We start from the raw sequence: 25,235 nt of genomic DNA, 5'->3' as shown, positions 1-25,235 counted from the left end.
AGCTCAGTTGAACGTGGCATGCGGAGGTTGTGGGTACGACTCCCAACGGCAACTAGTTGCCTTTAGTCCCACCTTAATTTGTTTCTCCTTTTCATTGTTAATTCTGCAGTTAAACTAACTAATGTCCTTAGGCTTGCCTTGTTTTCACTGTCTGTTGGCTTCATATGGTTCCGTGCAAACTAGTTTATGCAAGTCATAAGAGATTTTGAATCTATATCATTACGTAAGCAGCTTTAAAGGTTCGCTAAAGGATTGGATAATTTATTTCGCACTTCTTTTGCCCTCTGCGGTGTCGCAGGGTTCTGGGCCCACTGTCCAACTCGTACGACTTCTCCCGAGCATACAACTGCCCCAACATGAGCCGTATGAATCCAGCCAAGAAGTGCTCCGTCTGGTGAAAGGGCGGCAGCAGAGTGCGCGAGCGACTGGCGACGAGAAAACGAGCCTCAACGCCAGCCGCCTCATGGCTATGCACTGCTGGACCCTTGGCTTAAAGCGTGCTATCCCAGCACACCCAACATTGAACCACGCCCCGTGATAGACGTGCGTGCGGTTCGCCAGGGGAGACGAAACAGAACCGGTGTCCGGACACCAGTGCGGAGACAGAAAATGGCGACGCGACTGCAGTGACGGCAGCGCTTATCACATGTGCCAAAGTGTGTGCCGAACGACTGTTCGCGTTTTTCTCCTTTCTTTCGAACGTCTTTACAGCGATACCAGAGAGAACTTCGCCGATGCCACCACTCTCCAAACTTTGTGCTGGGCGGCGGTGGGCACCCAAATACTTGTTCTGGGTGCGGATGCGCCAAGCTGCCATTCGAAACTTCCATCTCAGCTTTGCGAAGTCAAGCTAAAAAAAAAAAAAGCAACGAGAAACAAAAAACGCGTTTCCGTTTACGCGACTTGTAAGACTGTTCACATGTGCATATTACCGCGCGTATGGAGACAGCGACTTTGTTGTTAACAGGTGTTTTTACATATCCGTCTTTCGGAGGTGTTAAGTGTACGCTAACATCAACCTAACGTGTAGTCAGAACTGTGTCATTTAAACGTCGCGCCAATGCGGCGCCCGCAACTGAAAATCCCCGCGAAATGAAAAGAATTTCCGGACGACCCTCTCAACTTTTTATTTCCTTTTCCTTTCGTTTCTTGCTTGAATGCATTCACGGCGACACGCGAATATGTACGTATACCTAGCCGGCGTTCTTGCAAGAAGGACATTCGAGCTCAACTGTTTTTCAGTGAATAAAAACACCTTTTTCTTAAAAATATTTGGAAGTTCACCTTAAGCAAACAAAGCTAAAGAAAACTACCGTATCTGACTTTGCAGTGTGACGTTAAACAGAGCAGCCGAGACAAAAGTGATAGAAAAAAAAAAAACTTGGAAGGCGATTGAACGTCTAGTTGAAGTCTATGAAAAGCAATGTCTTCCTGGGCGAGTGAGAACCATATGATTGATGGTGAGAGCCGCGCTGGAGCGACAACGTTTGATCGACGTCAATTGAATCCCACTCCAAATGTATGGCGTCTTCTGTCACCATCATCATCATCACCATAACAATTATCATCATCACAATCTAAAGCATAATCAATCAATCATCATCATCATAGTCATTACATAACCAGTAAATTCCGAGGCGCATACCCAGTGTCATGTAGATACCCAATAATTCCAGGGGCACTTATACAGGGTGTTTCTTGAGACCATACAGAATTTGTAAATGTCGCCTGTAGCGCATAGTGTAATTGTTGCCCTTGAGCTGGATTACTCGAAGCGGCGGACATTACTCGCACCAGAAACCGAAGTGCATAATCAACTAAAAAAATTCACTAATTATTTTTTTAAATAATTTACTGCCCGGTACATATTGCAACGAGCGAATTGTAGCCGGTGAGTTTGCAAGGCATATTCACTTGACACCACTTCTAAGGATCGCACTGGCTTCGGGATATGCGCCGTTAAATTTGCTGTAAAAATGCATTGTTGTTCCATGCACTTTTTTAAGCACCGTTTCATGGATTGAAGCACTAAAGTAACTGCAACGCCCATGTACTCGTATTTCGGCACACACTTTGGGAATGACTATATCGAAACTGTTCTTCTTTCTGGGGTTTTACGTGCCAAAACCAGTTCTGATTATGAGGCACGCCGTAGTGGAGGGCTCCGGATTAATTTTGACAACCTGGGGTTCTTTAACGTACACTACAACGCAAGCACACGAGCGTTTTTGCATTTCGCCTCCAACGAAATGCGGCCGCCGCGGCCAGGATTCGATCCCGCGACCTCGTGCTTAGCTGCGCAACTCCTTAGCTAACTGAGCCACCGCGGCGGATACTACCTCGAAACTGATGTCGGCTTTAAAATTTGTTCCAAGTGGATGCACCTTGCAAACTCACCGGCTACAATTTGTAAATTGCGACATGTGCAGCAAAGTATTAATTCGTAAGATAATTAGTAAATCTTTGTTAAATAGTCGATAATTCATTTCGTTTTCCCGTGCAAGTAATGCCCGTCTCTTTGACTAATCCAGCTCAATAACTACCATCATTCTATCTACCACGAGTAACTTTTATATGGCCTTAAAAAAAAAAAAAAAAACCCGGTATTTAGAATGCACTAGCTTCGGGGTCGGTCCACGAAAGAGTCTAGAAGCAGGTTACAAACAGGTTAGAAACAGACATACCCGATACAAGAAAGTGCCGGTAACTCGCTAAGGATGACATGCATTGTCTTCAAAGAAACACTGTCTCTTGCCCCAGGTGTGAAGTGACAGAGATACCATCGTCATCCTTGTTCAAATGGGGCGCAATGTTCTCACAGCTGTGTTCATGCAGCACGTAAGTCAGCAGAAAAGTGAGAGAGCGCCGCTCTTTCGCTCTCTCCACTCGACATTGCATGCGTGCACTTCTTGTCGAACCCACTTTTAGGCTTTGTCGAAGTGGATCGGACTGGGAGGTAGCGGTGTCCAGCTCGGATCCCGCGGTCCAGCTGCGGACCGTCAACTGGGCTTTGGAGGTCGCCGAAAGTGAAGGGCTAACGGCCACCTCACGCCGCCTAGCAGAAGAAACCCAGTAATTCAAATAACTCTGCATCTGACGAAAATAAACTTTGCCCTCCTCCTCCTTGTCGAAGTGGAGACTGATGAACAGACGGAGACGGAACGAAGGATCAATATTAAATTTCTTGTGAAATTGGGCAAGAATCAGGGGCGTAGCCAGAAAGTGTTTTTTTCGGGGGGGGGGGGGGGGGGGGCAAGCTTCCGCTTTCCTCTAGGTCACGTGATCGATAATAAATATCGGTAGTTTAAGCAGACTCTATACATGTATATCAAAGACATGGCCCCCCCTCGCGCGTGTGTGTGTGCTTGTGAAGAAATGAAGTAAAAAGTAAAGTAAGCTCAGTAAATACAGTAAGTACGACAGGTACAGTGGGCGTTTGGAGCAACGGTCTCTCATCGCGCCACTGAATTGACTAGTCTTCGAAAACGCATCATTGAGACGACCCGTGCGATCGGAGAAGACATAATTAATTGTTAATTTCAGTTAAGCGCAGATGGCGTCGTCCTCGTCGGGGCGAAGTGCGTTTCACAAGTCAAGGACGGCTATACGCGTGAAAATGCACGTGTGACCAGGCTATACCTACTCCCATAGCAATAGCTTGTTCGCTGCGTCTTTGCGCTAGAAAACTTAAACACGCGCAAAAACGCGTAAGGATTTTTTTTTTTTTTTCGAAGCTTTCGTCGCCCTGCTCCCTCATACGAGAGGGTTGCATTTCTTGCGGCAAATGCATGGGCCGCTGTGTCTTCCGCTGTGTGCAAGCGTGCAGCCGTCATTTGCCTTTACGTCAACAGATTCAGAATTGTACAGAATATTTTACCGCACAGCATAGATATGGCATGTGTACGCATTTTAAGTAGTGCGTGCGACTCATTTCTGCTTCACTTACGCCGGTGCAAACAGGAAGCGGCCTTGTACCTCACAGAATCTCGACTGATTGGCGTACTAGTGATGCAGGAATGAACTCCGGTATTGTTCAGTGCATAGTGCACATAATCAATTTATCAGGACGCGTGAACTCCGACGAGAACTGTCAGCGCCTGCAACAAGAGTTTACTTATGCTGTACTGCGCGCAGCAGTAATTCATGCTTGTCGGCTGTCTGTTTCGTGCATTCTATTGCGAGTCGGTGGAATTTCACTGCTGTCATCAACCCCTTCGTGTGTACATTGCTGGTTTGGGATTCCACAACAAAACAGCAACTACCAGCCTTCCGTAATTGCTGGTTTGGGATTCAACAACACAACAGTAATTACCAGCCTTCCGTAGGAGCGCAATCGCAAACAAGAGACGTTTCTAGCGCAGACTAAGCCTACGTTCACACTTGGGAAGCGGCAAGCGGGCGGAAAGGCCAAAGCGGCCGGAAAGGCCAAAGCGGCCGGAAAATTTTTTCCGCGCCAGTCCAAGTTGTTCACATTTGTTTTGCTACCGCCGCGGCCGCCGCTGCCGTTTTCGTCCAGATCCATCTAGTCTGCGTACGTTTGTCGGCGTGGTGGCGCTCATTATCGCATTATTTCGAGCGGTATGTTCATTCTTTGACCCACGTACCGTCATCAAAAGTGATCATTTTACGCAACTTCGCGTGTCATCTGCGACCTTCGGTAAATTCCTCGTTGGCGTTCCGTAATTCTCCGCACACGGGCGCGGTAGCGCTGAGTCACAGGTTGGTGCCTAGGCGTGATAATATTTCTTTATTAGCTTTTATTTACAAGTTGTAATAACATTTCATCATTTCGTATTGTCGGCGCCTCCAGGACACCAAAGGGGCAACGGGAACACCACAGCTAAAACCCAGGCTGGCCCTTGTGTTGGGGCTCGCCAAAACCTGTGCGTCCTACGTGAGACCTACGCTCCCAATCTATCGTCGCGACGAGAAAAGCACCCCGCGACTTCTGCAACATACCGTACACGTGCGAGGAGAATTATGGAGTGCCAACGAAGAATCTGCCTAACTATTGTCTGCCATGGAAGTGGAAGAAGAAATGGCTTTTATACTTCTACCTACTCGTTTTGTAGAAATGGTCAGTGAATAAACGGAAGACGCGGACACCTCGGAAACGGCGGTGGTGGGTTCGCCTGGCTTTGCAAAAGCGCGACAAGTTGGGTCACGCCAAGGCTTCGTTGCCGCCCCTCCGGTCGCGCGACGTTGAATACTATCGCGAGTATTGCTGACAGTACGTTTTAGTGCCACTCTTGTCGTAGAGCAAGGGCTGGTTCTTGATCGCGTCAATCAGCATTACAGCCTACACTTTTGGTGCCATGTTCAATTTTACGACCGGTTGTTTACATGCTAGTGTAGCTTCCAGTGAAGCAGAACGACTTTCCGCCGCGTTTCCGCTTTGCCATGGCGAAAAAATCATCTAAAATGCGGCTGCCGCATTTGTTGCTTCAGAATGCGGCCGCCACATTCTCGCCCAAAACTTCACAGAGTGTCAAAGCCTTGACAAACACCGTGACAGTTTTTTCCACATGCAGACATGATTCGCTGTACAAAACCAACCCAAACGAAAGCGCCCAGGAATGAAATTGTGGTAGTAGCACCGGTTTCCTGAATTATGTCAGCGCGAAGCGACGAAAACAAAGGTTGGGTAAGTGGGGGGGTGCGGAAAAAATTTGGGGGGGGGGGTTGAACCCCCCCCCCCCCCTGGCTACGCCCCTGGCAAGAATGGTGAAATCTATCAAATGTTGCAAAAGGCATTCTTTCCACAGATCTGTGTTCAAGTGGATGCCCCATTTCCGGGAATACCGTGAAGACCCCAAGGACGATGCAAGATCAAGACATGCCCCCCCTCCACTTCATGCGAAGACGAAAACATCGATTGTACTCGTGTGCGTTCTCTTGAGCTCAGTTACCGCCGAAAAACTCATGATAGCAGATGTACTTGGTTTAGATTTTGACCGGATTTTGACCGAAAGTTTGTAGATTCAAAAGGTCTGCGTGATGATGGTGCGGAATCTGGTGACTCCCGAGCAAGAAATGCGACGAACAGATTAGGAAAACGAAGACGACCGCGATGAATTCTAGCGAAGGGCCGTCACCAGAGACGAAACTTGGATTTACGAATACATCGATCTGAAGTCGCAGAGCAAGGTGTGGAAAAAGAAAGATGAGCCAAGGTAAAAAAAAAAAAAAATGCGCGGGAGAACAAATAAAAAATCAGTCATGCTGATTGAGTTTTTTTTAATGCCACTGGATTACGCATCATAAATTTGTACCTCAAGATCAAACTATAAATGGAGTTTTCTACCTGAAGTGTCCGTGAGATCGTGTGCGCCGCGTGCGAACAAATTTGTAGAAGGGGCGCTAGATTCTTCACCACAATGGTGCGTGTTTTATTGCGATAGCAATTACGAGGGCGGTCCGATAAGTACTTAGCCTTCAAAAGAAAAATGAAAATTTTGGAATGGTGTCGATTTATTTCTCAACATAGTCCCCTTTCAACTCTATACACTTGACCCAGCGATCCTCCAACTTCTTGATCCCGTCAGAAAAATACGTTTTCTCCTGAGCTGCAAAGTAGGCTTCTGTAGCGGCGATAACTTCCTCGACAGTGACTTTTTCAAGTTGGGAAACAAGAAGAAATCACTGGGGGCCAAATCTGGAGAATACGCTGGATGGGGCACCACTTCGTATCCCAGTTCGACCAACTTGGCCGTGGCGACGGCGCAGGTGTGAGCTGGCGCGTTGTCATGGTGGAAGAGCACCTTTTTCTTCACCAAATGTGGCCGTTTTTTTCGCAATTCGGTGTCGAATCGGCCCAGTAATTCGGCGTAGTAGGGTCCTGTCACCGTTTTGCCCTTCTCAAGGTAGTCGACGAATATCACACCTTGAGAATCCCAAAAGATGGTGGCCATCACCTTTCCGGCCGATGCGACAGTCTTCGCCTTCTTCGGAGCAGGTTCTCCGGGTGCAGTCCACTGTTACGACTGTTCTTTGGTCTCTGTTGTGTACCAGTGGATCCATGTTTCGTCGACGGTCACAAAACGACGCGGGAACTCCTTCGGATATTGCGCTTAAACAGCTTCAAACACTGCTCTGAAGTGGTCTCACGGATGCACTTGTTGTCCGGAGTGAGCAAACGCGGCACCCATCGCGCCTACAGCTTTCTCATGCCCCAAATTTCATGCAGGATATGACCCACGCGGTCTTTTGAGATGCCTACTGTCTCAGCTGTCTCGCGCACCTTCAGTCGGCGGCCTGCCAATACGAGGTCGTGAATTTTTGCCACGTTATCGGCCGTGGTAGCCGTTTGCGGGGCCCCTGGGCGAGGCTCATCAAAAACCGACGTGCGACCACGTTTAAACGCGTTGAACCAATTTTTGACGGTTGCCATCGAAGGAGAAGACTCACCGTAGACGGCATCCAGTCGCTCTTTGATTTCGCTGCGCGATTTCTCTTCCAAAAACAAGAATCGAATCACCGACCGATACTGATCTTTTTCCATTTTTTTAACGGACACACGAAAAATCACCTGCTTCCTATTCCTTAAGCGGCCAAAAACAAAACCGCGAGCCCGATTCGACTGGACCTTTGCATGTGTCCCTCTAAGAGAGCGTACTCGACTCCGGTCGCCGCGCGCGCCCACCCGGGCCGCTGTATCTTGAAAGCCATCTGCGACCGGAACGCAGTCCGCCGTGTGCTGTGTTTTCGGGGCTTAGTTCGCGTTGATGCGAGACGCAGCACGACGGTCAATTCGCTTGCTACTGCTGCTCCCGCGCTTCCCCACTCCAGCAAGTTTCCATGGTCATCGAGTGAGATATGCGTTCACGTTTGCTCGTGCGCGCGTGACACGACGCTTGCCAATTTAGTATGACTATGTTCACAAGTTTGCACGGCCGATAAAACTGATATCCTTACTTCGTATAGCTGTCCACTAATTTGCTATCGCAATCGATGCTGCGCCTTTCGGGCGAAACTGCGACTTTTGTAGCACGCAATTTTATCACTGTGCTGGAACACCCTACCTAATCACACCATATTTAGCCCATTGCAAATTTTTCTTGTCTTTTTTTTTTTTCCCCAAGTGCAAATTCGTGCTCCGGGAGCGGCATTTCGGGTGTATATATGTGACGACAATTCAAACAGAAACGACATCGCTGCTGAAGCGCTTAACAGAAGACTTGCAAGCGTGCTTATAGCAATGGAAGGAGAGATGGAAACAATGTAATGTGTCTAATGGAGAGAGCATTTTGAAAGTGACCCCGGGGCATAGGTCGGCAGTGTGGGAGAATACTCACTCACCATAATTTTTTCCAGGCCCCGCACTCACTCACGTTCACACTCACCTCCACTTACACTCACAGCACTCACTTCCACCCACACTCACTGGCGCTCACTCGCACTCACCTCCACTCACACTCACAGACACTCACTCGCACTCATCTCCACTCACACTCACAGGCACTCACTCGCACTCATGCACTTCCGCTCACACTCACTAGCACTCACCCACACTCCCACTCACCTCCACTGGCACTCACTCGCACTCACAGGCACTCACCTGCACTCACACTCACTCACCTGCACTAACACTCACTGACACTCGCACTCACCTCCACTCACACTCACTCACTCGCACTCATCTCCACTCACACTCACAGGCACTCACTCGCACTCACTTCCGCTCACACTCACTAGCACTCACCCACACTCCCACTCACCTCCACTCGCACTCACTGGCACTCACTCGCACTCACAGGCACTCACCTGCACTCACACTCACTCACCTGCACTAACACTCACTCACACTCGCACTCACCTCCACTCACACTCACAGACACTCACTCGCACTCATCTCCACTCACACTCACAGGCACTCACTCGCACTCACTTCCGCTCACACTCACTAGCACTCCACACACTCCCACTCACCTCCACTCGCACTCACTGGCACTCACTCGCACTCACAGGCACTCACACTCACTCACCTGCACTAACACTCACTGACACTCACTCACACTCGCACTCACCTCCACTCACACTCACAGACACTCAGTCGCACTCATCTCCACTCACACTCACAGGCACTCACTCGCACTCACTTCCGCTCACACTCACTAGCACTCACCCACACTCCCACTCACCTCCACTCGCACTCACTGGCACTCACTCGCACTCACCTGCACTCACACTCACTCACCTGCACTAACACTCACTGACACTCACCCCTTTGAAATGAGTGCGAGTGTGAGTTAGTGCACTCATGAGTCACTGTGCCGATCTATACCGCTCACAATTCGTGTTTATTCATAACGAAGCTTCCAATCTAGCACCTGTTGCATCGGGAGTGCACCAAGGCAGTGTTTTGGGCCCAGTTATTTTTAATATACATAAAAGATTTGCCTTCCCGATTACATGGTAACATCTGTCTATTCGCTTACTATTGTATTTCCTACCGCGAAATTAATCACAGTGATAATCACCATATACAAAATTCTGCCTTTTCTTGGTGTCAGGAGTGTCAGGAGTGTCAGGATGGCAGAAACGACACACCTCTCACTTGTGCATTTCAGCGTAAATATTTAGGTGTCACTTTAACATACGCTCTCCGATGGGAAAGCTATGTTAACAAAATAACCTCAAGTGGAAATCAATGTACATGCTGAGCACTAAAACGACTCTTCTTTCTGAGAAGACACCTTCGTCTTGCGCCCCCAGATAAAATTTGCTGGCCTGCAAAAGGCTTGTTCGAACAGTGCCGGAGCACGCCAATATTGTTTGGTTTCCGTACACAAAAGAATTCCTTGCAACAATGGAAGGGGTGCAGAGGAAGGCAATGGGGTTCTGTTTAAATAAATAGAAGTTAACGGATTCATTGTTTATCAAGACTGCAAAGTAAAGCAAAACTAGCACGACTAAAGTTTTCTTTTCAGTTTATTCATGGTGACGTAAACATTGACGTCAGCCCCAACCTCTCTCTGTCCATTTCTTTGGCATTGACATTAGGACGTGTGCATGCTTGCCGGTCGGATTGAGCCAAGAGAGCGGGAAATAGAGGGAGAGATTGACTGTCCATATACTTAGTCAAAAACTTAACGCCGAAACAAACACAAAAGGAAGAACAAAGCGGTATCTATCATTGCATCTTCGCTTTTTCTCCATGTATGCGAGCGTGCGTGTCTGTTACTCTGTTCTAACTTGGCTAGTCCCTCTTCCGCTCTACCTGTTTATGTAAGGAGCCTGTACGTGTACAATTAAGAGGGAAGCAGGAAGAAAATGAGGAGCCATTCCACCCTCTGAAGGCGGATGACCAGCGAAGGGGTAGCAAATCGCACGGTATTAAGCGTCTTCACTCAGTGGAAGTCATGGCAAAATTTGCCGGTCATGATTTGGATATATGTCTGCCATCAGCGCTCCAGCCCATACATATTCCCTGGCGTATTAAAGAAAATGTCGCAGTTTCGCCCGAAAGGCGAAGCTTCGATTGCGATAGCAAATTAGTAGAGAGCTATACGAAGCAAGGATAGTAGTTTAATGGACCGTATAAACTTGTAAACATTCGCCTACTAACTATATAGACAAGCACGGTGTCACGCGCGCACAGGTAAACATGAACGCAGCTCGCTCGATGACCGCGGAAATTCGCTGTCAGAACGCTGGAGTAAGGAGGCGCAGGTATAGCCGCAAGCGAATTGACCTTCATGCCGCCTCTCGCTTCAAAGCGAACTATAAACGCCGAAAACACAGCGCATACGAAGTTACCGGCTCTAGTTGAACATTGTTCACGTCACAAATCGCTTTGAAGAGGAGGCCCGCGCGGGCGCGCACTTTTTCCACGTCGCAGATCGCTTTCAAGATACGACACCCATGCGGCCGCCGCCGGAGCACCTTGGATTATTACGACCTCAGTAAGTGGTTTCTATCTTGGCGTGCACAATCTGCTAGCGCGATAAGTCATCACCGCGAGTGAGCTTGTACACACAACGTGCCTCCATTTTGCCGCAAGCAAGGTGAACCGATATCACCTCTGCTTATCGTTCAAGCACTCACCACGTTCACACTCACTTCCGCTCACTTTTGTTCACACTCACAGCACTCAGTCACGTTCACACTCAGCTCCACTCACGCAGCACTCAGTCACGTTCACACTCACTTCCACTCACACTCATTGGCTTTCACCTCCACTCACACTCACTGGCTCTCACCTCCACTGACACTCACATCCACTCACTCGCACTCACGCCTTTGAAATGTATGCGAGTGAGTGTGAGTGCACTCATGAGTGCACCGACCTAGGCCCCGGGGTATTGGTGTATCTGAAAGATTGTGAAATGCATTTTTTTGCGTACTGCGGAGAGCCCTCACGACTGGCTAAATAAGTTGGGAAAGAGATCCAGGCACCGGAACCCTGCAAGAATGTTCTTGGCGAAGCCAGATCAGTAGTCTTTCTTAACAGAAACGAAGCCACGGTGCGCGAGGGCCTCTATGCTTCAGAGCTAAGAGTTCAGAGTTGGTTCAATTAAGTTCTCGCCTAGCAGAGCTTCGTTTGGCAAAACTTTGGGGAACATGTGGCTGCCGATTTTCTCGGACAGCCATGCTGGCACGGCATTGGTGAGGGACCTCGGTCCAAGAACGCAGTAAGACTTATTATTGCGATAGCAATTATATGGACACTTCAACCGGATTTCTACCGTCGGCGTCGCCGTGAGGTTCCGTATAAAGTCCAAGGGCGATAAAATCATCGCCGCGCGCCGTATTCCCCCGCGCGCTATCACGGAGAGCGAACGCACGGCGGAAAGCAAACGCGACCGTCGCGCGAAAGGCCGTGGGGGTATGGGAGGGAGGCGGGGCGACGCTGTGCTGCGGCACGAAATGCGTATCTTGCAACCGGGCGCAAGAGGAACTGGCCACTCAATCTCCCACGCGAAAGCAAGAAAGCGGGAAGGCAGCGCGGGAGGGGGGGGGGCAGCTTCTACTCTGCCAACAACTGCGTTTGTACTTTGCCCGGCTGTGGCGGTCGCCCGCACCGTCTCTTATCTCCACACGGCTCTGACCTTTGTATGCGCTGTGCATTCGCCGCTCAGTTTCCGTTGAAGCGATAGACCGCGCGAACCTTCGCCCGCTGCGGCAGCTGGGCTTGCTGCCAGCGTTCTGACAGTCGTTGGCTGCGGTCATTCAGTGTGATCTACTCATGTTTGCTTGTGCGCGCTGACACCACGCTTGTTAATTCAGTTAGTAAGCGAATGTGTCCAAGTTTATGCAGCCGATAAAACTACTATCCCTACTCCGAATAGCTCTCTACTAATTTGCTAACGCAATTGATGCTTCACCTTTCGGGCGAAACTGCGACATTTTTTCCCCTCTAACACTGGCCGGAAGGAGAACGTCGTGTCGCAACTGCGGTATACAATAACGGGTCGAAATTTCCATTTTCGCGCAATAAATACATGTTTTCTGAAGTAATTATAACCATAAGCTACCAGCTCCACAGCAGAAGCGTGCGCGATATCTTGCGTAATTATTTTAAATTGACGTCACGAACATTTATTTGTCACATTGAATCACCGAGGAATCGCGGCGGTTTAAGAAATAGGAGATGTATACTTGCTAAACTTTGCCCCCACCCCCTAGCGCCGCATACATATTGTTACGGTGAAGGGAAAGAAGAAGGGGACACTAACGAGCGGAAGACGAAGACTCTGGTCAAATTCAAAACTTTTGCGATTTTGTTCAATGGTTCCTTCGTACTTGCGGCAAGTATACTTGCTTTGGGTACTGGGTTGTAATACCGGGACATCGCGGTTTGTGGGCTGAGGAAAGTCGCGAATGGATTGCACTTTGTTGTACTTTGACGAATGCACATTCCCTGCACTGCGTAAGGAAGCAGCGTGCATCTCCGTCATGTTTTGAAGCACGTATCTGTGTCAGCAGCTATTTTCTTCGATGAATGTGAACAAGAATGACCGACGCACACATCTGCGGTACGTCATAAGGATCGCGTCGGCACAGGATTTAGCTGCGGACGTTCCAGCCTTTCTCGCGGCGAAGTGTTGCCACGCATCAAGCCAGCGGCGGTGAAGGCTGCAGAGTGTCGATCAGTGTGAATGAAGTGTGGGGCTTTGAGCCGAGTTTCTTGGCACTGCTATTCCTGCGGCCATATTTGGACGCGCCGTGAACACCCTCAATACAGTTTACTGTGCACCGTCAACGCTACGCTCAATCGCTTCGATGGCGGAGCAAGGGCAGCGTTCTGCCTTCCGCTGCTGGCATGAGCGGAAGACAGATCACGGAGCGCATAATCTGCTCCTAAATAATGCAGTTCCTAGATACTAACTACTTTTTCTATGCTTTACAACATGGTTTCCACAAAGGATTATCATGCGAAACACATCTAGCCATGTTTAACCACGACTTACACGCTAATCTGGACCATAATGCACAAACTGACGCCGTATTCCTTTTTCTTTTCTTTTTTTTTCTTGGGGGGGGGCTTACTAAAGTATTTGACAAAGTACCCCACCAACACTTACTACTAAAACTATCGAAACTGAACTTGCACCCTGACATTCTAAAATAAATAGCTCGGTTCCTTAGTAATCGTTCCCCAAGGATCCGTTTTGGCCCGTTACTCTTCCTAATTTATATTAATGACCTTCCACTACAGGTGTCTTCACAAATACGAATGTTCGCAGATGATTGCATCCTTTCACGAACAATGAATGTGTAGAATTCCACAATAGTTCTGACCAACAGCAGAAATTGCTGACAACTGGCTTATGACCCTTAACCCTACTAAATGTAAAAGAATTATCTGCTCTCAGCGCCAGAACCCCTTATCTATTCCCTACTGTATCACCAACACATTCCTTGAATCAATCAAGGCATTTAAATATATAGGCATTACCCTCTCCAAAGATCTAAACTGGCGAGCACGTATCATAAACATTGTGTCCGCCGGCAACAAGACATTGGACTTTTTGAAACATCTGCGACACGCACCAGAACACGTTAAGCTGCTTGCCTACAAAACAGTCATACGTCCCAAACTTGAATATGGATCAGCTATCTTGAGCCCCACCAAACTCATCTAATAACAATACTTGAATCTGTTCAAAACCGTGCAATCAGATTCATTCATTTCTCATACTCATGCGATGTCAGCGTTTCAACTTTAAAAACACTTGTAACTGCATCAGGGACTTTGATGTCTGCAAGGTATATGCAACAGGTCATGTATTTTTTTTTTCCCCAGGCTATAGTTTTGTTTTACACTAGATACATCATACATATTTCAAAAGCAAATTTACTGCGATGTGCTACGTCTTTTCTAGAACAAATGATGGGCTGTGATGCAGCAGATACAGCTTCTTTATTATTGCATCTATTAGCATATGCAAACATCGCTGCAACACTTAAAATTCTGCAGGAACGGTCATAATGAGTAAGGCCAACACAAGCAAGTGTGAAAAAAGTGCAATGCAAATATTTTCTCGCTTGTTTGGCTCTTACCAACAATGAAGCCAATGTCAAGGCATCGACTAATCGGAGAAACATGCATAGAGCATCCAATTCACAGCTGTATCACAGATGATGCTCAGCAATAGAAACATGACAAACACACAGAAACAAATGGGTGGTGCTGTTATTTCACCAGCTATGTGAAAACACAGGGGTTGCACAATCAATGTACCATGCACCTGAAAGAAAATACATGCCAGAGAACCCTGTCGCCAACACACAACAACTTGCATAGGACAGCAATTTTGATGAGCAGATGTAACTGACAAAACAGTTCAAACTTGAAAGACATTTTGCTGAGGCTATGAGGGCAGAGAAGTTGCATGGACATCTACTTAAAAGTGTGAATGGCTTAACAAAGAGGTTTTAACATACTGGTAAGATATAACTGTCAGGGATACTATAGAGTTTCCAGCAAGCTTTGTTGACATGCCACTGCTCTTTAACACAGATGTTGCAAATGATAAAAGCCCTACTGCAACATTATGAGCCCCTTTCCTGGTCAGCTGCCTGAAGCACAGCAGCTGTAGTGAGATTATCAACTGTGCTTTCTGACAATGGACTAACACTTGTCTCTCGTGTGCTTTGTGCACAATTAGTGGTAGTGATGATATATTATTATGAACTCAGAATGGTGAGATGCAGAATGAATTCTTTGGTAAAATCCAGGCAGGGACGACGCTTGCATCTCAGGCTCTTTGGATTTGCCCATCGAGCATAACAGCTGTTCAACACCTACAGCAGCCAATACCTTTAAAAGAATTCAAAGCCCACTTTAATACCTAACGACAGCACTGGCACCCAACATTTCATAGCAAACACAATTTGATTAGCCTCAGTTACCCAAAGCACATACAGCCTTCTATTTTGCTCACTATGCAGAATCAAGGAACACAATGTTATTTTTCTTTACTCTTCAGGTGAATAGATCCTCAATTAAAGCTTTTTAAATATTCAGTCGTTCTTCTTGCATGGCCAAAGCTGTTGCCAAAAGTAGTGAGTTGTTTGCTTCAATGTGTGCCAATAGACTAAAAAATAAATGATGACGGCACAATACATTCCAGGCAGCCACTACAACACATCAAAGGAAGTTGTCAGAGCTCTTGTAAAATGTGTTGCTCGTACGCAAAAAAAACTTATTGTACACCACATAAAATGATGCAGCTCTATAAAAAACATAATGAGCATGAAAGAAGGTAAAACACAAGAACACTACATGTAAGCATGATGGAAGAAAAAAACCATCAAACTTGCTGCAAGACGCTCATGTAAAATTATGCAACAGGAACACATTGCACATTAAAATACGGACTAGGTTTCCAAGTAAACATTCTACAATCAACAGGACTTGACAAACTCTGCCACCCAGCTTCAACATGGCCCCGTAAGATATACACAGATGCTACTGTAGTCAGTAAAGGGACAGCCTTCATGTACCTCTAGCAGGATCAAAACTTCATTGTAAAACCTACAGTACATAGCAAGAACAATATCACTTAATCAAATGCAATTTGGTATGATGTATTAACAGTAAAGGTGGTTACAAACATTTCCTTACATATAACCGGCCTCGGTTATGCTTAAATCATTATAGCAGTCTAAAAAGTGATTTTAGAAAGCTTTAGCACATGGTGTCTGAAATAGCTATATTTCTTTAGCTTAATACTTGCGAATTTTAAGGATTTCTTTCATGCTAAGCACAAACTGAGCCAACAAGGCTGTGCACATAAATCACGACATCTTGAGCCTAACATACGCTTGAGAAAATACCTTCTATGAACAATAAAGGCAAATAAAGTTTCATCAAAAGGTAAAAGTGTCATCTGCATAAAAGGCGTACGATGCTATGAAAGAAATTCACACAGGTTAATCAGAGCTTCCCAGTCCATGGAGTGAACCAAGCACAACCGTTCTGGGGCAGTCACTGTACCTGCACATACCGCACAACTTGTCCTACCAGCTGTGGTGCTGGGTTCAATCACTGAACCAGGATAAATTCTTGTAAAGTGGCAAAGATTTCCTTCTGAGAAACCTGTACGGGTTTTTTTCAGCGCTTTTCAACTATTTTTGTGCAGATAAAATTATTCCCCTTAAGCCGAACATAACTATCTCTATTAACAAAAATTGACCCAAGTGTTGAAGTATAATCAATTTTGATAAGAGATGTGAGTACTACCTTCTGCAAATGCTAATAAGGAGTGTTGTAGAAGTACTGTCTGATGCACTGTATGATGCAGAGAGACTCATAATTGCACAGGTGTGCTTGGCACTGTCTAAACATGAAGTAGTGCCACGAAGCTTAAAGAGGCCCTAAACAGACTTGGAAATTATTATTTCCACCACTCGTTGACATCAACAACTGGCTGTGATGCCCAACTAGCTATCCCTATGTTTTCACCAGCTTCAACACATATACTTCATATGGCTGTGACTAACAAAAAATCAAGCCCCTCGGATCCCCCTATACTACTCGCTCAATGCATAGCAAAAGCTTCAAATTTGGCAGACTTGATGCTGTGAAGTAACATACAAGGGTTTTACTGGCCAGTTGCTCGCTCCTAAACTCATGCACCACGCAATACCTGCGATTAAAAGGATGCTCCCATCCGTCGCATTGGCTGTGAGCGGTGCTGGCTAACACTCCCAAGGCTAACCTTGTACAGCAGATTTCAGTTATTGATGCGAAAGCATCAAATGGCTCATTGACCAAAAAAGCCGGTGCCCAGCGTCTGTAGCAGCCTAAATTTCCATTGGTTGCGACGGCAAAGCATGAGCGTGCCTCAATGAAGCAGAGTGGGAAAAACAGACAACTAGCATGCCAGCTGTTGCGTGAGGGGAGAGGGCATCGCTGCGATGCTGTGTCATTCTTGCTCTCGCTCTCGGAAGCCTGTGTTATCGGCGTGTTCCTTGTCCGTGCAATCTCTCTCCTGCGTTCTAACTGTGCCTCGGTAAGACCAAATCAAAATGTGCCAAGCGTCTCAACGTGATCGCTCGCCCACCTGCGAGCTGTTCGTAACTCAAACGACCGCTCAGCGGCGTTCAATTGAACATTAATGCTTTCGCATTAACAAGTTACAAGAAGTGCTTAGGTGTCCTCGGATCACTTCGACTCTGGTTAATTCGATCCCGACCGAAGGTCACTATCAGTGCCCATGCATTTTCTATGGGCCCAACCTTTCGTTATTTCGATCTTCAAATTGGCCTTCGCCGAATAATTCGAACTTGAACAATCAGCATGCATGAGTACATGCCTAACTCTTATGGTGACCCCGATTATGACCCCTTTAATGGCAGCATCTGTCTCAGCAGAGCTTAGGGGACTCCCAGTGAATGTGTTGAACACACGTCATCTCCTGTCAAGAAAGCCTATTTTGGGCCTGCCCTAGGAACATTTTCAAGCAATAATTATAGCTCACAATGTCTGATTATGATAGTTATCCGATTTTAATGGGCACTTTTTTTTTTGCCGAAAATCGCCTGTGCAGTGCCATCGCATACAAAATGAAAATCACCTTTGTGGTGTTTGTATGCTTTACCGCATAACATAAAGGTATTACAGCAAAGCTGATTGTAAAGAACCACGTGGCGAAGCCAGCTTTAGGAAAATGGCTGTCATTGCGCGACCTTGCCAATATTTCTTGCTAAGAAATTCCGGTGCACGTTAGATATTTACTTTGTTTAGGTGCTTTAATGTCATTTGTAGATTATTTTTATACTTTGGACAAGAAAGTTGGCGCGAACTGATATCAGGGGCATGTTAAAATCAGGCAAACACTTCCAAATGAATCAGGTATGTGTTATGGCATTTTTTGTGCATCTTGTTTAATATGAGTTGCCGGATAATTCAATCAATTTCATCGGTCTGGTCAAACTAACGGAAGTCGACTGTACACATACACAAATACCCAAGAAAGTGGACGAGAGGATAGTGCTGCGGTAGCATAATTAGTAAACCATCACATGCTTACCTAATGCTGGAAATATGGGTTGTCACTACGTACGGCAACTTCATTTCCCTTTAACTTGCTACTTTACCATTTTACATCAGCATAGCAATCAACTTAGCCTATACCTGTCGTGGTTGCTTAGTGGCTATGGTGTTGGGCTGCTAAGCACGAGGTCGCGGGATTGAATTCCAGTCACGGCGGCCGCGTTGCGATGGGGGCGAAATGCGAAAACACCCTTGTACTTAGATTTAGGTGCACATTAAAGAACCCCAGGTGGTCCAAATTACTCCGGAGTCCCCCACTACAGCGTGCCTCATAATCAAATCGTGGTTTTGGCACGTAAAACACCATAATTTAAATTTTTAACTTAGACTATGATTTTCTCTGGCTTCATTCATTGTCTGTTACTTGATATGGTTGGAACTAGTCTGCCAGGTGCACATGAACCATGCCTGTTTAGGGCCCCTTCAATGATGTGGAAATATTTACACAAACAGCATCAATCTTTCAACATGTCAATGCTCATTGGCCACAATTAAAAGAACCCAAACTTGCATCAGCAGCTTGCAGCTTCCTGCATCTCCATTAATGAGTTTGCATCTAATTATGTCCACATAACAGCCTATACATAGAACATAACAGCCTAGGAGCATAAGACTGACAAAGCAGCCACATATTATCTTTGTTGCATAAAGTTTGCTGAAACATATGATATGGTGACAGGAAAAAAAAACAGGCTGGGTGATTGATGGGCAAATAATGCCAGCGGTCTTAAGACGCGTGTTTCATTTCTTGCCATGGTTTGTGTTGCTACTTTCCTCATTGACAGTTATGCAGCCGGTTTGGAAATCCACTTACCTGCAGCAGCTCACACACGTGTATGACGGTCTCACACGAACAAATGGAGGGCACACCTGCATTATCTAGTTCAGGCACCATCATCAAGGCCCAAACCTACAGTGATACCCCACCTGCCTATCACAGTCAAGCAAAATGATGACTTCGTGAAACATAAGGCATTTGTGCATTCTGCCCACTAACACTAGCTCATGCCAAAGCTTAAGCAGGATGTAGAGTGAACTGTTCATCGCAAAGAATATGGAGGCTGAAAAAAAGCAGATCTGTACTCTCAAGTTTATGCTTCCACAGGATGCCTTGAATCGGAAGCCGTTCCCACAAAGAGGTTGAACATTCAAGCAACCTCCTATTCCATAAGTCAGCAGTGTATTTTACATCAAATCGCAATTTCGAATAGAAAATTGGGCAAGTTGATGAAGGTTCATTCTATGGTGGCAGCGCTACTAAGACACAAGGAAGCAAGAACAGGGCATGCACAGTCCTGTTTTTATTGCTGCCACTGTGGTACTGCTGCCACTATGCAATGTCCATTCTCGATTTTAAGCTATATTGTTAGCTAGACACAGCACAGTGATGAATAAAAATAGCAGCAATATCAGCTGTGCAGACAGTGATTAAGCAGCCGTTAACTGCCTAAACAGAAGGGGAAAAGTCGCAATGGTGAAAACACATGTATTATTATTCCTTGTGCAGTTTACCCTTTGACATTGACCAGCAGTGCACAGAAGACAAGGGAAAGAAAGATACAAAACAGCATTGCTACATTTTCTGTTTTTTCTGCGCAGCGCTTCTGTCAACAACAGACAGTTACCAACCAGTTCACATGTCAATCCTACTAAGCAGGTTACTGTTCTAGCTTGAAAGAAGTGGTACCTGCGTGCATGTCCATCATTTCTCAACATATGCTTGCACTGCACTCAGTCTCACTTGAGCTTGTCCTTAAAAGATATTTCCAAATTAACCACAGAACTAAAAATATAGACAACTTTGCCAGCAAGCTGCCATGAGCATCTGAAAGCTGCCGCCACTTCAACTGTCGAGACAGAATGCCCTGGAATCATTTAGCCTTGCTTCAAGCTGAGAGGCTCGTTCCAGGCAGTGCCTTCTCAATGTGCCGCTGGACATGGGAGCAACCTCGAGTGGGACCTAACCAAGAAGCAAAAGTGCAAGTTGTGGTATGACAGAAGCATAACGAAAACAGCCTCTGCAGAACACATGCAAGAACCGTGCAGGAATCCACAGCAAAATTTTACTCGTAAAAAAGTCATAACAGAGAAACCACATCATCAGTGAACTCTTGTACCCACACTTGAGCTGGCTTCACTTGCAAGAGCAAGTTGCGCTCAGTATTTACACTGGTTTCAGAAACCTCTCGTCTGAAGCATTGTGTGTCATCTGCCTGCAAGGTGTGCAACCAAGTGAAGTTTGCAAGTTATACTTAGTGTTTGCAGTAGTTAGTCTTGTCATCTCGTCTGCTGAGGCCTCTTGAGTGTCACATGCTTAGTCACACAGAAAAATAAACAATAAAAAAGCATAAAAAGGCACAAAGATGTGCACCGAAATCGCAGAGGTAACCGCTGTCATTCACCAAGTGCATGCTAGATGGTGCCACAATATTGAGAAGCAGCAAACTTCCAAAGCTTCACCAAGGTGGGTCATATCTGCACCTTGCTGGTGCACGTTCATCAACATGCCCCTGAAGTGGTGGTTGATGATGTCAGTAACACCAAGAGAGACCAGAACTTGCTATTGCAAATCCTATCAGCCATCTATATGGAGCCTTTGGCGTTTTTCTCTCTCTCTCTTTCCCCCCCCCCCATACTGGACAATATACCTTCTTGAAAATAAAATTCAAAAGTAAATGGGCACTAGGTGCTACTACCAGATTATGCATCAGCACAGCGATACGAGCACTGACCCTGTGAAGTCAGCTTCCCTTCACTGATTCCATTTTCACTCGGGCCACAACGCGTCATAGACACCATCTTTAGATAGCAAATACGAATCTCAAGGGCCATACTTTTGCTGGCGGAAACCGAAAATACGTCATAGTTGTCGCCCCCGGCACTTTGGGCGGCCAATGCCATTGTCAAGCCAACCGACATGAAAAGTCAAAATGGCCGCTCGGGCCGGCGCGGGGTGGCAGTTCGCAACGTACGATGCGGGAACGGTCCCTCAGTTGCGACGCAACAGCGGGGTTACCAACGCATTGGGTTCTATGGGAGCTGTGCCGGGACCGGCCGAAAACAACGTAACACCGGGAAAACGCAGCACCCGGGAACGTAACAGTGGGGTTCTACTGTAACACTATACGACGCTACGACGCCATCATGACGTTCGCTCTTCGTTTCCGATGCCTCGCGCTTGTGCGAAACAACACGCGTCCACGCATCCAGTACCTGGTGTGACATTCCAAGGATGAGTGCTTCGATGAAAACGGAAGACGGGTGCGCGTTACAATCGAGGGCGCGTTAGAATCGAGTAAATACGGTAAGCGTTTCTTTTTCGAATTTTCGTGCCAAACATGCATATAACGAAATCCTCTTTGTAACGAAGTTTTTCGGGAATTTATAAGTTTCGTTATATCCAGGTTTAACTGTAGATCGCATAAGAACAGCAGCATTCTGCCAGCAATTGAAGAAAATAATCGAGCAAGACCCTGGGTTAAGCATTAGTGGCCTCGAAAAAGCAATGAGCATGGCAAGGTCCACAATCAGCCTGGCAGTGCGTGAAGACCTGCAGCACACATCCTTTGCGCTGAGGTACTGCCAACTGCTAAATGAGAAGCACAACCTCGACAGGAAGGTGAAGCCCTAAGATTTCCTGAAACAACCTGGAGCACAACAGCATTGGCTTCCTGAGGTCCTTCTCGAACAGAACAACTTCATTCAAGACAGGACGGTGAACCGCCAAAATGATTGCTGGTTATGCCAGAATGTGACTGACGTACCAACCAATATGCAAAGCAAATTTCCCGCCTATGTGATGATGTTGGGTGTGATGAGAAGCCATGGTAACGTCAAGGCCCCACTTTTTTGAGCATGGCTTGAGGGTGACTTCTGACAGCTCTGACAACTTGTCGAAAATGGCTGTGAAGCCTTGGATGGAACAAGGAGGCCAGTGAAGGAAGTACGTGTTCCAGCAGGACTGAGCTCAAGTGCACAAGGCAATGAAGACAATCATGGCTTTGTGATAACAAGCCCTACCACTGGTTGCCCAACTTGTGGCCCCCCTCCAGCCCTGAATGCAAGCCACTCAACTGACTAATGTGGGGCGTTGTTGAGGCAAAGGTCATTCTGAAACGCCACAACCCCAAGAATGCCCTGAAGGCATCCATAAAGCAGGTAGTGATGATTATTATTGTAGTTTATTGGTGCAAGGGCATAAAGCAAGTGATAATGAACCCGGAGACAGAGCAGGTGTAGCATGCCTGCAGCAGTTTCAGGACCAGGCTTGAGAAGGTCGTGTCAGCTGACAGAGGTTACATTGAATAGTTTCCCCCTTGACAAGTTTTTCTTTTTTCAAACTCTGTGCAAAATTTTGTACGAATACAATGCTGTATATCTTTTCATATTTTGAATGTTCTTCTTTGTAGAGTAAATTTTCCCGATTTACCTCAACAATCCTGTATATCGAATTGTCCATACCTTAAGCCCTTCCTGGACCTCTTTTGCATAGAGCCAAGCTCAACAACAAATGAAAGTAAATTAAGGCTTTTTTTAGGGGTGTGCGAATATTCAAGTTCCGAATTCGAATCGAATATTATCTAATCGAATAATTCGATTCGATTTTCGAATAGCTAGTATTCGAAGTTTCGAATAATTCGACAGAACGATTATCTAAAACGCGACAAAGGCCAATGGTGCAACTTGGTTAGGGTGGTGTGGTTAAAACTAATGCTAACGTCGTTAAAGTAGGCCTTTCGTTGAAACTTTCACCAGTATACCGGTTCAAAAGCGAGCGCATGTTTATGTTAAAGGAGATTATGCCATTTCTGAACAGTCTGGGATACTGTCGAACTGCTGGCATCAAAATGGAACCAGCACAATGAGCTCACACCTTATAATCAAGAAATTGAAAAATACTTCAATGAGCTGCTGATCCCAGGAAAGGATGATCCTGTGAAATATTGGAAAGAGCATGGAGCATCACTGTAATCCAGGAATCTCCAAAATTGCTTTGCGATACCTTCTCATCCCTGTTATAGAGGTGCCCAGTGAACGCATCTTTTCAACTGCTGGAAACACCGTAACATCGCGGCGAGAGAGCCTGAAGCCAGGTTATGTAAGCCAGCTTGTGTTTCTGCATGACAATTTGTAGCCTTGCGGTAACAGTCACTCACCACTTTGTGTGCTCGAGGACATGAGCAGACATCATTTCTTTGTTCTTTCTGTAAATTTTCAATAAAATCTTTGTATTCGATATTCAATACTTTTGGCCACTATTCGGCACTATTCGATACGAATTCGATTCGAGATGAAATTTCACTATTTGCACACCCCTACTATTTTTTTTTTCCTTGAGCACAGAAGCATACTCTTTTGAGCAAGCCAAATCAATGTTGTCAAAAAATACTCACTGCAATTCAAAGAAATAACACCTAAGGCACATATACCAGGTGTTTAAAATTAAGCTTTACGGAATTCCTAAAATTGACTGTGGCAGGTACCATAATTCTTATCATTGAGCTTGGTTATTCTAAGAGGCTGATATTTGTAGCACGAGAAATCAAAACACATATTCAACTAATTAAAAAATTCACTAATTACTCTTTAGTTTTTACAACACATATTGCAATTTAAGAATTGTAGCCGGTGAGATTGCAAGACGCATCCACTTGAAATGAATTTCCAGGAAGACACCAGTTTCGAGATATTATTTCCCAAAGTGTAGGACGAAATACATGGGTGTTCCAGTTACTTTTGTTCTTCAATGTATAAAACATTAAGTGGAACAGTGCATTTTTACGGCGAGTTTGATTGCACATTTCCAAACTGGTGTCATTCTGGAAGTTCATTCCAAGTGGGTACACCTGACAAGCTCACCGGCTACAATTAGTAAATTGCAATATATGTCGTAAAGTAATTAACTAAGAAGTTAATTGGTAAATTTTTGTTAAATAGCTTAATATGTGGTTCAATTTCTCGTGCTACTAATGTCCGCTTCATCGAATAACCCAGCTCAATGATAAAAATTCCGTTACCTGCCACAGGCGACTTCTAAAAATTCCGTAAAACTTAAAAATGGACACCCTGTATATGACGTGTGCTACCTTACAGCAGTTCAGTCCAACAACATGCACACAAGAAATGTTTTTTTCAAAACAGAAAGCATGAAGCATGACAAACTATTAGCTGCTGATTACATCAATACATAATAAAGAAGTCCATGGACTAGTTATAATGAAATCAGGTTGTGAAATTGAGAAACCACAATGCCATGGCAATTTCACCAGGCACCACCCACGAAGACATTCTATCCCTAATACTGTACATAAGATAAGCCATGCAACACAGACCTGGAACATTTCTTGCCAGGAAACGGAGATGATGCTCAGGAACTCATTTTTTTCTTCTTCAGTGGCAAACCAAAAGATCCAGTTGTAAGCACAACTCTCAGCATCACCACCATCAAACTCCTGCGAGTTCATTGGACGGAGTTTCAACAAGGTTGACAAAAAAAATACTGAATTGACAAATAAGAAGGGATTTACAGAGAGGCTTACCATAATGCAGAAGTTGTTCTCGCTGCGGACTACACTCAGGTCAATAATGACACCTACACCCAAGACTCTTGAGCCCTCAACCAAGGTCAACACAAGGTCACCCACCAACACTAGGCAGCAGGCCACCATGCCACCCATGGATCCAGACTGCACAACAAATTATCACAGTGACTTCTGTAGATAACAAGCAT

General features: G+C 45.9%; 2 protein-coding genes across 3 annotated transcripts in view; one reads left to right on the top strand and one right to left on the bottom strand.

Moving 5' to 3' along the window:
- LOC119445242 (neprilysin-1-like) overlaps positions 1-1,250 on the top strand; it is a 35,993-nt gene extending 34,743 nt beyond the window's left edge. The window contains exon 16 of the mRNA XM_037709564.2: positions 299-1,250. Coding sequence (XP_037565492.2) covers positions 299-398 — 100 coding nt within the window. The 3' untranslated portion in view covers positions 399-1,250. The remainder of the gene's footprint in view (positions 1-298) is intronic.
- Positions 1,251-14,346: 13,096 nt separating this feature from the next.
- LOC119446803 (pleckstrin homology domain-containing family M member 2) overlaps positions 14,347-25,235 on the bottom strand; it is a 41,470-nt gene continuing 30,581 nt past the window's right edge. Inside the window, exons 14-16 of one of the 2 annotated variants that reach the window (XM_037711363.2) lie at positions 25,045-25,191; positions 24,838-24,957; positions 14,347-20,465 (exon numbers count right to left, since the gene is read on the bottom strand). In XM_037711363.2, coding sequence (XP_037567291.1) covers positions 20,349-20,465; positions 24,838-24,957; positions 25,045-25,191 — 384 coding nt within the window. In that variant the 3' untranslated portion in view covers positions 14,347-20,348. Of the gene's footprint in view, positions 20,466-22,744; positions 23,710-24,837; positions 24,958-25,044; positions 25,192-25,235 lie in introns of those variants that run through there. The other variant, XM_049664389.1, reaches the window with a different exon arrangement.

This window comes from Dermacentor silvarum, chromosome 3 (assembly GCF_013339745.2).
Source record: "Dermacentor silvarum isolate Dsil-2018 chromosome 3, BIME_Dsil_1.4, whole genome shotgun sequence".
NCBI classification, from domain to species: domain Eukaryota; kingdom Metazoa; phylum Arthropoda; class Arachnida; order Ixodida; family Ixodidae; genus Dermacentor; species Dermacentor silvarum.
The sequence above is the reverse complement of the archived record's forward strand: the minus strand, read 5'-3'. Positions and strand labels throughout refer to the sequence as shown.